The sequence below is a fragment of the Tyto alba genome, unplaced genomic scaffold (assembly GCF_018691265.1).
Source record: "Tyto alba isolate M040663 unplaced genomic scaffold, T.alba_DEE_v4.0 Super-Scaffold_1000006, whole genome shotgun sequence".
NCBI lineage: Eukaryota > Metazoa > Chordata > Aves > Strigiformes > Tytonidae > Tyto > Tyto alba.
In genome coordinates, this window is record NW_024881272.1 from 19,183,011 (window position 1) to 19,198,425 (window position 15,415).

The 15,415-nt window shown below is 36.6% G+C and overlaps 1 protein-coding gene across 3 annotated transcripts in view; it reads left to right on the forward strand.

Moving 5' to 3' along the window:
- COL24A1 (collagen type XXIV alpha 1 chain) overlaps positions 1-15,415 on the forward strand; it is a 149,955-nt gene that overhangs the window by 29,261 nt on the left and 105,279 nt on the right. For 2 of the 3 annotated variants that reach the window (XM_042785720.1, XM_042785724.1), the window contains exons 6-12: positions 457-510; positions 719-772; positions 7,735-7,779; positions 10,086-10,139; positions 11,328-11,372; positions 13,615-13,668; positions 14,362-14,406. In XM_042785720.1, the coding sequence (XP_042641654.1) occupies positions 457-510; positions 719-772; positions 7,735-7,779; positions 10,086-10,139; positions 11,328-11,372; positions 13,615-13,668; positions 14,362-14,406 (351 nt within the window). The remainder of the gene's footprint in view (positions 1-456; positions 511-718; positions 773-7,734; positions 7,780-10,085; positions 10,140-11,327; positions 11,373-13,614; positions 13,669-14,361; positions 14,407-15,415) is intronic. The other variant, XM_042785722.1, reaches the window with a different exon arrangement.

Genomic DNA, 15,415 nt, shown 5'->3' on the forward strand with positions numbered 1-15,415 from the left:
TACAGCTCTGTACTTCCCAGCCACGATGTCTGTGCTGCGCGGGGCAGGTAATGAGCGTGAGGAAGCCTGGACAAGATTATAATCAATGCAGTAATACAGGCTGATAATCTTGCACAGTGTCTGGGGAATAGGTGGTGTCCTGAAGTGGTGGAAACATGGGGAGAGCATTTAAACTGGGTTGTCTGCTGTATTCCCACTCAGATTTACCAATAAAAAAGTTTTTGTGAAATTACGAAATTTGGAAAATGAAAACCTCATTTTGATGCAAACCCACACTATTATATTTTGTTGTAGTTCCTTACTGAAAAAGTCATGAGAAAACAAATCTGTAATAGCAAGTGCATTTTATAGGAACATTCCCCTTCTGCTATAACAGTTGAAAATATTTGTTTCCACATATATTATTAAAAACTCTTTTCCCTAATGATATTAATTAGCTTAATTTCTCTGTGACAGGGACCTAAAGGAGACCCAGGATTCTCTCCAGGACAGTCAAAACGTGGAGAAAAGGTAGTATTTCCTTAATTACAGAAAAGTGGTTTGTCTGCCCCATTCTTTTGTTTAAGTCTTGTTTAATATTCAGACAAGTTATAACAGCAAAATACTTGTATTTACTGTGATGCTGGTGAATTTCGATGCTTAATTATGTGAGATTGACCAGTGCTGACGCAGGTTGTGTTCCAGTGGAACAGTGATTCTGGATGTTTTTGTTGTACAGGGTGATCCAGGCCCCGTGGGCTTTCCAGGCCCACCTGGGATCAAAGGCCAGAAGGTAAGATTCTGTTTACATTTTCATGTAATTCTCCCTGGCTCAAATTCATGGCTGTCTGGTGGTCAAGAGGTGATAGAAGGGCTCTAGGCCTGCTGTTGGTACTGTGACTGCCTATTGTGTCAAGCTCCAGGGCCAACTATGCAAAACCTTCCCTTGCAACTAAATTAAGTAAGATCATAGCAACAGAATGTAAATTACAGCTACTTAGGTTGGTGCTCTTCAAAAGGCATGGCGTGCCTCTGCTCAAACAGAATAGATACTAGGGAAAATAGACTTGCCTGTGAGATACAGCCATTTTTAAATCAATTGCATTCAATTTTCAGCAATAGTTTTTTTAATTTATTTTGTGTATTTTGTAGTATAGAAAAAACTCATATGCCTAGTATTTCTGCACCGAATCATTTGCCTTTTTCCAAACGTGTGCCAGAGTTGCTAAAATAGAAGTCGGTGGAATAAGTTCCAATTTTGGATGCTACATAACGTAGTATTTTTTTAATATGAGAAGTGTCAGGTGCCACACACTGTGTTTAGGAAATATATCCAACTTATGGCAGTCTTATGTATACAGGAAAGCATAAGGCAGACAAGTAGTTTTGGGAAAGGAACATGAAGGATGTCAATAGAGGAAATGAGACAACTGTAAGAAAATGAACACAGAAGACTGAGGGAGTGAATATAGCTTATGTGGAAGGAAAGGTCACCTGACATAAGTGCAGTAGGCTGCTCTGATTAGTTAGATGGTGACAAACTGGTGAGGTGGCAAAAATCGGCAAGAAAGCTTTGAGGAAAGTACCATTAAACACTGTCTTTGTGGAAGATAGTTCAGTGTTCCAAGAGTAATAGAAAAATGTGGAGAATAGATATCACAGCAGAATTCTGTAGTAGTATGTAATACTAAAGGCAGCTGTAAAGTGTCCATCAAGAGGATGGAATGAATTGTTAGAAAGGTAGTCGCTGCTATTTTTGGCTGTAATCTTTGACATATAGATAAGGAATATTAATTAAAGCCTTGCCTGCTATTGAAAGTAACAAAAAATGGCATTGCAACAAAACTTATATTCAGTGTTATGTTTAGAGATTGCTTCATTCAACATCGTCTTGATCTTAAAGTGTATGTGTTTTTGTTTTTGTTTTTTTTTAATCTAGTCATTCATTTCTAGAATTGACAAAAACATAGTAAAAATATGACCATTTGTGAAAAGAAATTGAATCATCAATGAATTAGCACCAGGAGTGTGAAAATTTACTTTTCTAAACATGTGGCCCACAGTTCTATGAACTGAGAGAATGTAGAGCTGTGACAAGAATTTACATCCTCTCTGTTGAGAGTTAACCTACAAGTCTGGACACTGATAGCTTTTTGTCACCACTGATCTTGAGCCACCTTGAGATTCCCCACGTATTGTGCTTTCTCATTTCATCAGGTTTGTAGTTTCGCTCTGAATACAACATAGTTTTCATTTTAAAGCTTTTTAGCTGGGAAGCAGCTGTCACTTGTTCTGGACTGAGACTGACATTTGGGGGCAAGGAAGTTAAAATCTTATGGCCATCATGCTCTCTTCCTGCCACAAGAATTCACTTCTTATCTGAGGGTTAGAGACTCTGTGGAGAATCATGCTCACTTGATCACTGGAAATTTTACTCTCTGTTTCCGTGTTGTATACATCAGACACTAACTAGAACCATGTTTAAAATAATTTCTGCCTGACCCAGATTGTAACAATACCAGCTTTTGAACAGCACTACACCTGTAAACAGTTAAAAGTATTTCACACCTAATTTTTTTTAATGACAAGCCCACAATTTATTGTGTTTTAAATAATCGATCTTTAGTTATTGCTTTTCACTATACATAAATAAGGGAACATGCTATTAGCTCATTGTGGCCTCAGAAATTATTTTCAAAGGAATGTGAGCATAAGTAGCTGTGAAGTAAACCAGCTACAGGAAAAACTGCAGAAAAAGAAAGTACTTCCATGTTCATTTTGTACCCCAGTACTACTGGGGAATCGCTATAATATTGAAAAAAATAATATATTTCCAATGTTCTTTCTCATACAGGTAAAAAGGAAGATAAAATCCTACATATGAGTTAACGGTGTCCCAAATTCTATTTGATTTTGACTGTCGGCTTGTGTTAACTGAGTAGTTTTTAAACAGTGAGATATTTGATAGCAAATAAAAATGCTAATGTTCTTCCAGATACTTTTAATAGTGTAATACAAACCTGTGTTCATTCCATGGCAATTACTTTTTGTCATACTGACTTTTGTCAGTGTTTTCCTGAAAGACCTAGAAATTTGAGGTTTTTTCTTTACGGAATTCATCATCCATTTCCCACTAATTGGAGTGGTGGCTTTGGGGAGCTGAAGTGAAGGGTGTGCTGCAATGCCTGCTGCCCTCCACTGGCTGTGATCACCCCACTCCAGGGTGGCTGTGGATGTGGACGAAACTGCATTTAACAAGTTTTCTAATTAGAATTTGACTGGTTCTGAACTTCCTGTTCATCATGAGTTGATGCTTATACCGAAACATGTGTTGTGGAAGTTTGAGGCAAGTGTGCATATTATTGTCACTTTTTTTTTGACAAGAGTGATATTGAGAAGCCATATTCCATGTGCTTTTGGTTCTATTTTTCTGAATGTCTGAAAACATGTTAGGAGAGTTTCTCTGAAAGATTAATTTTAACCCCTAAAAAAGTTTTGAGGCCTTCAGTGCAATAAAACAGCACCGGTGAACTACTGTTTTGGATTAGAACTATGAAATGATGTATTTTTTTTTTTTTATAAAGCTGAGAATCTACAGGTTTTTTTTAGGGAGACAGTAAAACAAACGTATGTTAATAATCAGAACTCTGGGAACATATTATTGTGATTGACTTTATTTTTCATTACATGCCATGTGTTAGACTGTGAATCCTTGTGGTTGCATATTTCTCTTGCCTGTAACACACATTGTAAAAAGCCAAGTTTTACTCAGGGTAGGGCTCCAAATTTGTTCTAGTGTAAGAACAGAAAATTGCACGTTTATGATGTGTTCAGAGGCCTGTTTCTTTCAGGCATCTTTAGAAGCAGAGAAGCAATGGCAGGAGATGAGTGTTAGTTTGAGGAGAATACTGTTTCCAGAGCAGTTGCACAATCTCATATCTGGAGCTGTTTTGACAGGATCATCTTTAAATCGGCACTGAAAACTCTCTTTATATCATTATAGAGACCTCACAGCATGGAAGACCCCTCTTTCTCCCTTTCCCCAAAAAGGGCCTACTTCACTGTACAGACAGGCGAGCACTCGCCTCTGCTAGCCACAGTACTGGGCAGTAGATTGTCAGCCAAAGGACAGTACAGCTGGGCATTGACTTGCCTGGGATCATGCCAATACATTAGAATGACTGCAGTGCCTGTGTGGTGCAGGTACTTTAGAATGACACTGGAAAAGATTTCTAAAAAGATTGGCTACAATTTTGGGGCTAGTTTTATTCTGTATCTAATATGTGTGTAACAGTAAATAATGGGAATTTGGATCGATAAAATCATGATAAAATTCACATACTGAAGTATATTATGGTAAGACGTGTTGAAGAAAAAAACTTGGTTGCAACCTGAGAATGGCACTGTATTTCCTTTTGTCTTTACTTCTGCATCCTGTAAAGCAAAAGGCAGGTAAATGAAATTCAAAGCAGTACCTGTGATGACATCGTTATGCTACCAAGTATCTCCAACTACTTCTCCTAGAAAGTGCAGTTTTCCTTGAGCAGGAGGAAACTCTGTGAGAGAAGTTCCTCTATGGAATTAGATGGAGAAAAAGTCCAGCCTCTAAATATATGCTTTTTTTTGTGTTGTTTTCATTTCTTAGGATATTCAGGCTAAGAGATGATAGCTAGGTGAAATCTTAGTTGTGTTAATAAACTTCAGCAAGCAAGATAGAAAGGAGCTGTGAAGAAACAAGTAAAACCAACACACCAAACCATTTGCTGATGAAGTTTTTCAAAACTGGGTGCCATGTGGTGACAATATGGAGCTGATAATTAAGCATTGCAAAGACTCATGTGACAGCACACGGAAATCTGTTTATAAGCTAGACTTACCACATGCCCAGATATTTTTTTTATGGTACTTTTCAAAGACTTATATCTCTATGTAGCTGATGGTTGTAGCATTAGGTATGACATTTTGCCTACAGATTTTTAGAGGTTACAGAAACTTCTTGGCTCTCTAGCAAAGTTACTAGTGTTATGCCAGATGTATTTTAATAACAAATGCATAGAAATGCTAATAAAACACAATGGGCACCAGTAAGATGGAAAGACTTGGCTTGAACAGTCCTTGCTGTTATGATTTAACATCTACATTTTGCTGTATATAGACTTCACTCAGTCTGGGTCCCACTGTGCTAGGCATATGGTAGAAGTCAGACACTTAAACTTGCTACAAAGTCTTTTCTGAGTCATATTAGTTTGTGGTAAAGATTTTTCTCTTACACAGATCAAAGTATTGCAACTTGCTGTGTTTTCGTAATGTGCTTGAAGTCTGTATTGCTGTAATTGGAAGCTTCAAACCTTTCTCTTCCACTCTGAGCTTTTAAATCAGGGCATTGATCTTCATTAGAAATTGGGATGTATTTAATTTTGGAAACCAGTGCATGTGAACTTGTATTCTTCTTTTTTACTTTCATCTTGGCTCAGAGCAACCTGGGTCTTATTTATATGGATACGCTCAAGAATATGAACCCAAACTAATAAAAACCTAAGAATTTTAAGAGGATTAGCTAAGTCACAGGAAGGGAAAACCCCTGTGTGAAAACTCTCTCTTTGGAACAATACTTTAGCGTGGTTTAGCTCCATTCCAAACCAGCATTAAGTGAGTTAGAATGAATTAAGGCTGTTAACTGTGAATAAGAATATGGGAATACTAAAATACGAGTATGGGCATGCTAAAATACAAGTTCAGAGCCGCTTTCCTCTGGCAGAAGTAAGGTGCTGTTGTACGGAAACATGCCAACCAGTAATCAGTCCTCCTTCTTCATCTCTCAGTTCCTTGTCTGCCTTCTTTAGAGAATTTCCATGCAGGTCTCCATCAGCTAAACTGACCCACTTCTAAACTAAATTGTGATAAAAGTCTCTTTGAGTGTTTCTATGTATAGCAGCATTTGCTTTCCTTGTACAGAAATAATAAACTACTGAGAGATGTCTTCTAGCAACACCTACTTTAGTTGATCATTTAAGCATAGAGAGAGGCTAAAATTGTGAAATGGATAAAACTCATGAAATAGAGGAGTATAAAAAACTATATGGCTTTCTGAGGCACATTTTGAAAGCTAAAGGTGAGTTACTGGTGTATGCTGACATCTTTAGTTCTGCTTTAGTAATTCAATAAAAAAATTTGGGTTTAGGCATGCATTAATATAGTAAATTGAGATATTTTATAATAACTGGTTTGTCCAAGATCAGCTCCTGGCTACCTGTGTTACAGATGTTTTGGTCTTTTTTTTTCCCAACAGTGTAATGCAGACCTGCTTCCTTAAATACAAGATAACATATATCAATTATTTAGCCTTAAGCTATAGGAGAGGATTGAAGCCAGAATACATTATAATTCTGCAAACTGGCAATGCCTTGGGTATGATTAGCAAAATGAAAGGACACACCTGCTGTGGTGGGTTTTGCGAAAATGAGGCCTTTGGGTTTCTTAAGGAGTACATCTCTTTTGGATCAAGATTCCCCAAGCAAGCCTATAATAGCAAAATTGCAAATTTTGAAGCCTTAGAAATGTCATTCTCTTTTATTATCTAAAATTATTGCCAAACAAAATCATTCCATCTTTTAATTTTGTATATGATAATAAAATCAATTTCATGCAGAAAGACTCTTGTGGTCATGCAGAAGCAGCTTATCCAAAACTTTGGGATACCTGATCTGCTGAAATCAGTTGGAGAATTCATTCTTATTACAGTGGGTCCCAAGTCTCTACTGACTAATGAGTATCAACATGCCTCAAGGCAGCCAGATGTTTGACATCAGCCAAGATACTCCTGCTACTCAGTCAATGTCTTTGAGGCCAATTTTATGATAGATTTCTATCCAAAATAAGGATTATTTTTGTCTTTCTCTTTCAAGCTGCAGGTTTTGGAACTTGTGTATTCCCAGTACCTCTTGCAAGGGATGTGGGGACCATACACTTGGCTTCTGCATCAATCATGCAACTGTTTCAGCCTCCCTTTTAGGCCAGCTTGTCTGGGTACATTTAGTACAGTGTAAAGACATCCAAGAATAAGGTTCCCCTTTCAAGTGTACTGATGCAGATGGCAGGTTCCAACTCTAATTCTATTTTTTTTTCATTAAGAGCTACAGTATGCATTAAATGGTCAATGCACAGGGAGTGATGTTTGACAGCTTCGTGACTCCAGCACCACAGGAATGATTTCTAGGATGAGGAACAGGCTATTCTCCCTACCAATATAATTTCCATAATATAAGGGCTGGAACTTGTTCTATATTAATTTTAAAAAGAGATATCGTGTTCTGGGAAGTCTGTCTTTCTTGAGCCTGTCCTAGAATAGTCTGGGATGACCCTCTACTTATACGTCTCCCCTGAACTGCCTTGTTCAGAAGGAGCATTGTGACAAGGATTTGAAATGGAGAGATGCACTGTACTGAATCCAGTTCTTCAGTTTCAGCAATACCTGGCGATAGCATCCCATGTACTCATTTGTTTACAAGAGTATAAGACTGGAACTGTCTTTAAGAATGCTGGTATCTTGATATTGTCTAAACTGCCATGAAAATTTCTTACTCCTTTTTTCTAACTCAGCTTCCATGTAAGCTGCTAAATGTAACTCACACTAATGCTGCGGGCAAACAAGTTTGGATAATTTTTTTCTTGATAAAGGGAGATTGGAGTAGGGAACAAAAGGTCCATTTTGCATGATTAACTGTATGTATTACATATCTGTTTCTCTACCTGCAGGGTCTTAAGGGTTATCTGGGACTGAGAGGGCCACGGGGTGAGCAAGTAAGTGATGAAAACGCAGTACACTATACAGATGAACAATTGAGAATAAAAGAATACATAATCCAATATAAATGTTCAATACACGCAATCAGTGTAAATTACTGACTGCTTAAAGAAATACTTAATAGTTCTTGACCAGGAATTCAGATTATTTAGAGATCAGTGTGGTAAAAAGTGGTCTAAATTAAATGGAAAAGACCAGCTTGTTTTTTTTCAACTACCTCACTGGCTTGGTGAAGGCTGGTGTAAAATTCTTGTTAGGGGCACAGTTTGGATTCTCTCAAAACCTCTACTGATTTAATGCATTGTAAATCTCCTAGCATGTAGACAATGAAATGGTTATTTACTGCTTTTTCTCACATCCATGTCAGTTCAAGAAACAATCTGAATATAAAACTCAAATACATCCAATTGCTGATGTGCCTTGTTGGCATTAATGAGGCTGTTAATAGCAGAGTAGATGGAAGCATGAGTCTCCTTTTGGATGACCCTGAAAGGGAAAAGGTGATGATAACAGATCATATACATCCGAAGGGAGATGAAAACTCATGAACATCATCCGTGACTTTAATGAGTTTTATACACAGATCTTAACTGAATGAGTGGTGATTTTTATTCTAAGCCCACAGACATTTTTTCTGGGATGACTACAATTTAGCAGTGAGATAAAGAGATAGCCAGTGGAAAAAAAAAAAAGTTGTTCTTAGCATCAGGAGAAGTGTCTCAGTCTTTGAAGAAGTTATAGGTGAAAAATAATCACTTAGTTACCATGGAGTTGAAAAAGTAAAGCTTGCATTGAAAAGTAAATCTGTTCGTTATTCATACAATCAGGCATATAAGTTAATTCAAAGGCAAATCGTGTTCAAGAATGTGAAAACTGGTGATGTGCAACTGTTTGATTTCTCAGTGTTCTCATACTGCTGCTGTAAATATTTTCCTTCATTATTATCATGTAGAAAATACTCTGATGTAACTTTTAAGAAAACACTTTGGATGAAAGTGTTTGATTTTGCATATAGTTCTTACTTCTGGTATTTTCAGGCCTGGCCAGTGAAGATGATGAGTTAGACCAGTTACTTGTCATCTGTAGCACCTACTTATGTTTGTGGTTTTTAAAATCTTGCATAGCAAGAACAGACATTTCTCTGAATTTGTGAATTGTGGAACTCCTTGAGCAGCTGGTAGCAAAGGAAATGTTTTAAAAGATAAGGTGTAAATGCAATGATTCTGCTGCTTTTTTTTTAGTTTTTTCATATATGCATATTTTGAGGTACAGCTGAGCCAAAGTAGGAGACCATGGATCCTATTTCCATAACAGAACATCTGTCCAAAGTTGAATCACTACCAAATGAAAGCAGGTGACACAATCATCTCAATGGCAGCTCACTTAAACAAAAATTACTACAACCCCTTTTTGCATCTCCATTTCTGAGTTCTGCTTCCTAAGACTTCTGTTTCACCGTAAATCAACTGCAAAAAGCTCAGAGAGGAAGTCCTGATCCATTGCTGTGGTAACCCTGACATATGACAGCGGGTGGAAGGGTCAGGCTAGGAGCGTGTCCAATTTATGGACTTGGCTTGTTTAAAATAAACTGAACAGAAGTATGTGGAGCTTCCTATGTCTCAGTGATGGGCCCATAGCATTTGGCACCATTTCAGAAAAACACATTTTCCTGAAAATAAAAAGTCGGATGTGCAGATGTTAAGTAATAAACCAACAAAAATTACTTTTGGATTTGATTAGGAGGAAGAAGGTGAAGAGAAGTTCTATACTTTCATGACTAATTGAGTGCTATATTGACCTGATTCTGGAAGAAAGAAAAAAAATTGGCTTTATAAGGATATAAGGATTCTTTAATGAAACATTTAACACATTTGTTCAAATACATCTAAGAGCAGTGCAGTTACTTCATTATAAGGAACTGTCTGCTGTAGTCCACCTTAATTACTTTTTATAAATAGCATCTATGTTTTTATTATGGAAATAAGGGGTGCACAGTTGTATTTCAAAAAATCTTAGACTACCCTTCTTGTAATTCTTGTAATTTTTTTTTAAAGGATATGTAACTGAAATTGGTGGAGATACTTATATATGATGTGTAAACTTTAGGGTACTGATGTGTAGCTTGCTCAAAAAGCAATTTTTCCATGAGCTTAAGCTGTGTCATATGACTAGATGTTAAGAGAGAAATGATAAAACAAGTAAATTCCAAAACATGACATTGAAGCTGTTTGTTATTTCTTTCCTTTTTTTTTTTTTTTTTTTTTTTTTTTTTACTTTTTCCCCACCTCTTTTTTCCACTTAGGGAATTCCAGGAATGGCTGGCAACATTGGGGCTGTTGGTTACCCTGGCAGGCAGGTGCAGTAACTGTACTAATGTCTTTGCAGTTTTGGGGGTTTTCTTGTTTATTCTTTTCAGAAGTACCATATGTAATTATTTTTAAACTACTAGTATTATAAATGTATTTGTTTACATCCTGTCATTTATCCTTGAAACAAACCTTTTTTGACAGGTAGTGCCTTTTTGTTGAGTCTCGGCTTTTAAATTTGGATGGGTTAGATGCAGTAATGCTGTACCTTTCTGGAATACATAAGTGACATTAACAAGATACTGAATGTTTAAACATTTTAGACTCCTTCATAAACCTCTTGTGATTTTATGTGTTTTATCTTCTTTGTATTTCAAGTCCAAAAGCAATAGGAAACTGCCTGTTACAATATAATTCCTCCTGATTTTCACCAATACATTTACTTCACTGCTGAAACTATATCCTCAGCTCTTTAGGAAGATAGGACAGTAAAAGATTTTTTTTTTTTCTTCCCATTTGAGAAAGAGAACCAATAAAGCCAGAAAGCAGTTTTCTGTAAACACAAGCACTTACACACTTTTTCTTTTTTAAAATTACATATAAGCTGATGGATACCTCAGTCCAGTAATACAAATAAGACATAAAGTAGAAATAGTAATTATTTTCCCCATATAAAGGTATATGAGCCAAATTTAACAATTGACTTTGTGGTTTTGTGTCTGCTTAAAGGGTGAGTATTACCAATGCTTCAGTTTGTTATTGGGTTAGGTTTGTAATGGCTATATATTTTAAAACTCCATTACAGTATTTTCTGTAGTAACGGATGATAACATGTTTGTGTTCAATCAACAAAAAATGTTTAGGGCATTTGGACTACATATGCTATTCTGACATTAGTTCAAAAATAATTGGAAATGTGTCCAAATATAAAAGCTTATGAAAAATCCTGTGAAATTATGTCATTGTAATGCCAGATCACTGGGTCTGGAAAAAAATTTCCTCCCAGTAGAAATAACTTTAATGTAAAGGAAGTTTGTCACTGTCTAAATTTCAGCCATGAATTAATGGGAGACCTTTCTGAACATGGTTCCAGGGGACTGGTTGATAGCACCCTCTTCAATCCTAATCGTTTTAAGAATGCATTGCCAGTTTACAGATAAAAAATGCTGTTACAGTTCTTGTAAATAGAGTATATCTGGTTGTTTAAAATGAAGTACAACTCATGTCTTTTGTAATAGGGTTTAGCTGGACCAGAAGGTAACCCAGGTCCCAAAGGTGTAAGAGTAAGTAAGCATTTTAAGAATTTTGGTATGTGTGTGTATTTTTACCTGTACAGTACATAAGAAAGGGGATGAGGAATTTCATTCAGCTCTGCCAGTTGTATGCCCACTGAACTACTCTGTCTTTACAGAATCTACAAATGAGGAAATGTAGTGTTTCTTTCAAAAATACATGTAAGGATTTTATTTTTTTTTCCATGGTAAGCAGCATAGAGCAGTCTTCCATTGTTGCCCTTCCTCTCGCTTCAAATGCACGCAGGCAAGAGAAGGGAAGCAGTACTGAATGCGGGTGTGTGAGGCCTGGGAGTGAAGAGGAGCAGACGTTTCCTGCCTGAAGCATTATTTCCATAATGGAAGCTGTCAAGAAGGGAGATGTATCTGGCATTTGCAATCTGTAACAGCTACAGAAGTTGAGAAAGGGAATCCATCTTGTCACATAAAGACCATAAAAGCGATCTTGAGATTTTAGAATGGTTCAGTTGTAGTCATGTATATCCCAATGACTGAAGGCTCTAATGCTCTGCTGTTTCAAAGTTTGCTTTTGATTATTGTTGGAGGTAAAATAGGTTGGCTTTTTTCTGGTGTGGGGTTTTTTTTTTTTTTTTGCTTGTTTGTTTTGTTGTTGGGGTATTTTGTTTTTTTTGGGGGGGGGGAGGGGGGTGTTTTTTGTTTTAATAGGCCCATATGCATGCCTACACATGCCTCTGTGTGTATAAGTATTTTTTTAGATTGACTCTCACCATCAGGCAGTAGATGGATTTCCAGAAACTTGCTTGTTACTCATTGCACTAAGATTTGAAGGAGCCTTTTGCAAAGTGTTTTCATGCCCTCGACTCATGTTGTACAGGTGGCTGAGCAGTGTGCTGTGTTCTCAAGTATCAATTCAAATAACTTTATTCTGTTGCTAGATTTGCTTTTGTCCTGGATTTTTTAATATAGTTACTAAAAGCCTTTACCTGCAGCACCTTCTTAAACATATGTCTGGTTTTTGGGGGTGGATTTTTCTAGTGTCAGTTTTCATTACAGTGATGGGAAAAAATTGTTTGTCAGGATCAAGTGTCAACAGATATTGCACCCTCAGGGATTCTATTTTTTACATTTCTTCAGTTAATTTTTGCTCAGATTCTCAATGCATTTTGTCTTGTTCTTCCCTCAACCAACAAGACAGTAAGTGATCCTAGTCACTTCCTGGAAAGTTACTACTTCTCTGTTTACACAAAGCTAAAAATGGCCAATGGATGAGTAATTTTAGGGAAAAATGCCTGTCAGGTCTTAAGGCTAAGTCCTGTATATGAATTCTACAAGCAACATCCAATAAAAATGATGACGCAGCCCTGTTGAGACATACTACTGTGCCATGGAGGTGTATAGCAACATGATACAAAGTATCTTTAGAGCTTTAAGTTTACAAAAAACATTCCTGCAATCAAACTGTACTCTAGTTCTCAGCTATTTTAAGAAACTGTAGAAAAAATAAGTGCCTTTGTTTACCTTACTGTCATTAGGGCTGGATGACAAGATGGGCAATATCTTTCATAATTTAAAAATAAAGTGACCCAGAAAGCCCTAAATCATTACAATTGGAAGACTGGAGAGAGAGAGAGATGAAAGGGATTCTTTTTTTGGTAATTAATAATATTTCTGTTCCAATCAGTTTGAATCTGGTAGTGCAGAATCCATCTCCACCACTATTTTTGTAATTTGTACTATAATTTCTGCTGAGTCAACAGCATGTTTCTGTGTCCATACAACTGATTACATGAGATGATCTATTTCTGACTTTGAGGGGAAGGTGGAAGAGAAATGCGTTGTGCCTGAACTTTAAGAAAAGCATTCTGCTTATGACAAGGTGCATTTTCTAGGACTCACATATAGCAGTGATCACACAGTGTTACTAAAGATGAGAACATCTTTTCTGGTATATTTCATGAATAAGAATAACTTCAGTAGCTTTTTCATATTTCATTTATTCTAATAAGGCCTCTGATGCAACTTTGTAATACTGGAACACTTTCTTAGTACTTCTTTATTAATTGATTCTGTACCTGTATAATAGGAAATTGGTTTTGCTGTTGGTTGGAGAGTAAATCCTAGTCACGCTTAAATTGATTGAGCTTCACTGGTAATTTCAAATGGACCTGAAATTAATCCCTGGGTCTTGAACCCACATCTGAACAATACTGAGGGGACAAGTAGTGTTGGTGGGAGGCAGCCTTGTAATCAAGAATTCTTATTATGTGTTTAGGGTTTCATTGGACCTCCAGGTGTGGCAGGACAACAAGGACCTGAAGGAGAAAGGGTAAGTTTAATGGAACGTTAAGGAAATACTGATGTTTGGGTGGTAATATAATTCATTTTAGAATAAGGGAAAAATATACAAGGTTTAACCATTCAAGTCTTTGTCTAAAAGCAGAAATGATGTGGAGGAAATTATATAAATAGGTCATATCCAATTAGTCTAATCAATTACATGTACTGGTGCTGAAGTTAAATGGGCAGCAGCTGTAAATTAGTATTTTAATTTAATCTAGAGCTGTGAGGATTAGGGGTATTTTTTTCCTTACCACCAAGTTCCATAATGAATATTTTTCATTGAAGCAATTTTGTTCTGTCAATAATTAATATTTCTCAGTTGCCATGTGATGTTTGCAGTAAAGCCAGTTATGGAAATCATAATCTCTGTCGCTCTGTGCTTGAGCTTTTCCTTGCTTCTCTTGAGCATGAAGGATGTCTGACCATGTACTCTGATGGAAGCAGGATATGGCCCTTCTTCATAGTTGTTCTGATGTGGCCACAGTAAAGGCGAGCAAAGTTTGTGTTTCTGCTCCCCAGTTATAGAGACAATGCGACAATGTCCTATGATTCTTTGCTCAATTTTTTTTTTTGTGGTGCTTCTCATGCTGTCTTTTCCAATCAAATGCAGGTTTAATTACTTGAATTTAAGCTATCGAAGAAAATAAAACCTACTTATGATGAGTTATTTCTTTCTCAGGGCCTCCCAGGTTTCCGTGGAAAAAGAGGTCCGAAAGGGAGACAGGTAAAGCTTCTAACACTTGTTACAATTTCTGCTGCCAATGTAAATGCATATGTAATTCACTCTCTAACTTTAATCAGCTGAAAAATAGTAGTTTGGTTTTTTCAGTAGATGACCTTCTATTGTTTCCAGTGAATACTTTGCAATACTGCAAATTCTGTGCAGGTTATAACTACTAGATGTTATGAAGAAATGAATATTTAACATCATGAGCCTTGTGGCTCGTTACTGACATCAGCTATCTGAGAGTTAAAAGATGACAGAAACACATAAATGTATTCTGTAAAATTAGTGTTAGCACAAAGTATAGATATGATGCAAGTTTCTTAAGTCTGATGATGGTTGGAATGTAGATCAACTACTTCTAATGTTTGATATTTCTGGTCTATGGTAAAGTAAAGCTGACCTCTACTTAACATATATTTCTAGAGCTGAGAATAACCACAAATCTGCCAAGTATACATTATCAGTGTTTACATATTTCCTGTGGTATATCTTCAGTGCCAAGTGTTTTGTTTTCTGCTACAACCTTATTATTTTAGGGCTTTGAAGCTGTCCAGGAGTTTCCAATTTTAACTTGTTTGTGGTTTGAGATTGGAAACTGCAATAGCATTCTACATTTGTGCACTCAGTTGCAGTCATCAGGTCAGATGACTTTGATGTAGCATGTTGAGCAAGCTTGTTCAGCAGGAGTAGTGTGATTACCATCATTTGGCCCTTGATGTATGCTATGAAAGTTGTGGAGGATGCTGTTTATATTTTGGTTTCCATGTGATATAACAGCAGCCAAAAAAGGCACTAGCCATCAACGGAGTTCCTTTTGATGTAAAGACAAGCAAGCAGAGAAAAGTCATTAAGTTGATAGCAGCTTTGGAAAGAGAAGTTTATCAAATTAAGGTTTAAAATCAAAGTAAGAATCTAGTTTTTATTCAGCTAGCAGGACAGGGTGCTCCTGTGTTTGTTGACCATATTGTAGTTCGCTTATAATTTGAATCAAATGCTACTTTGTGCA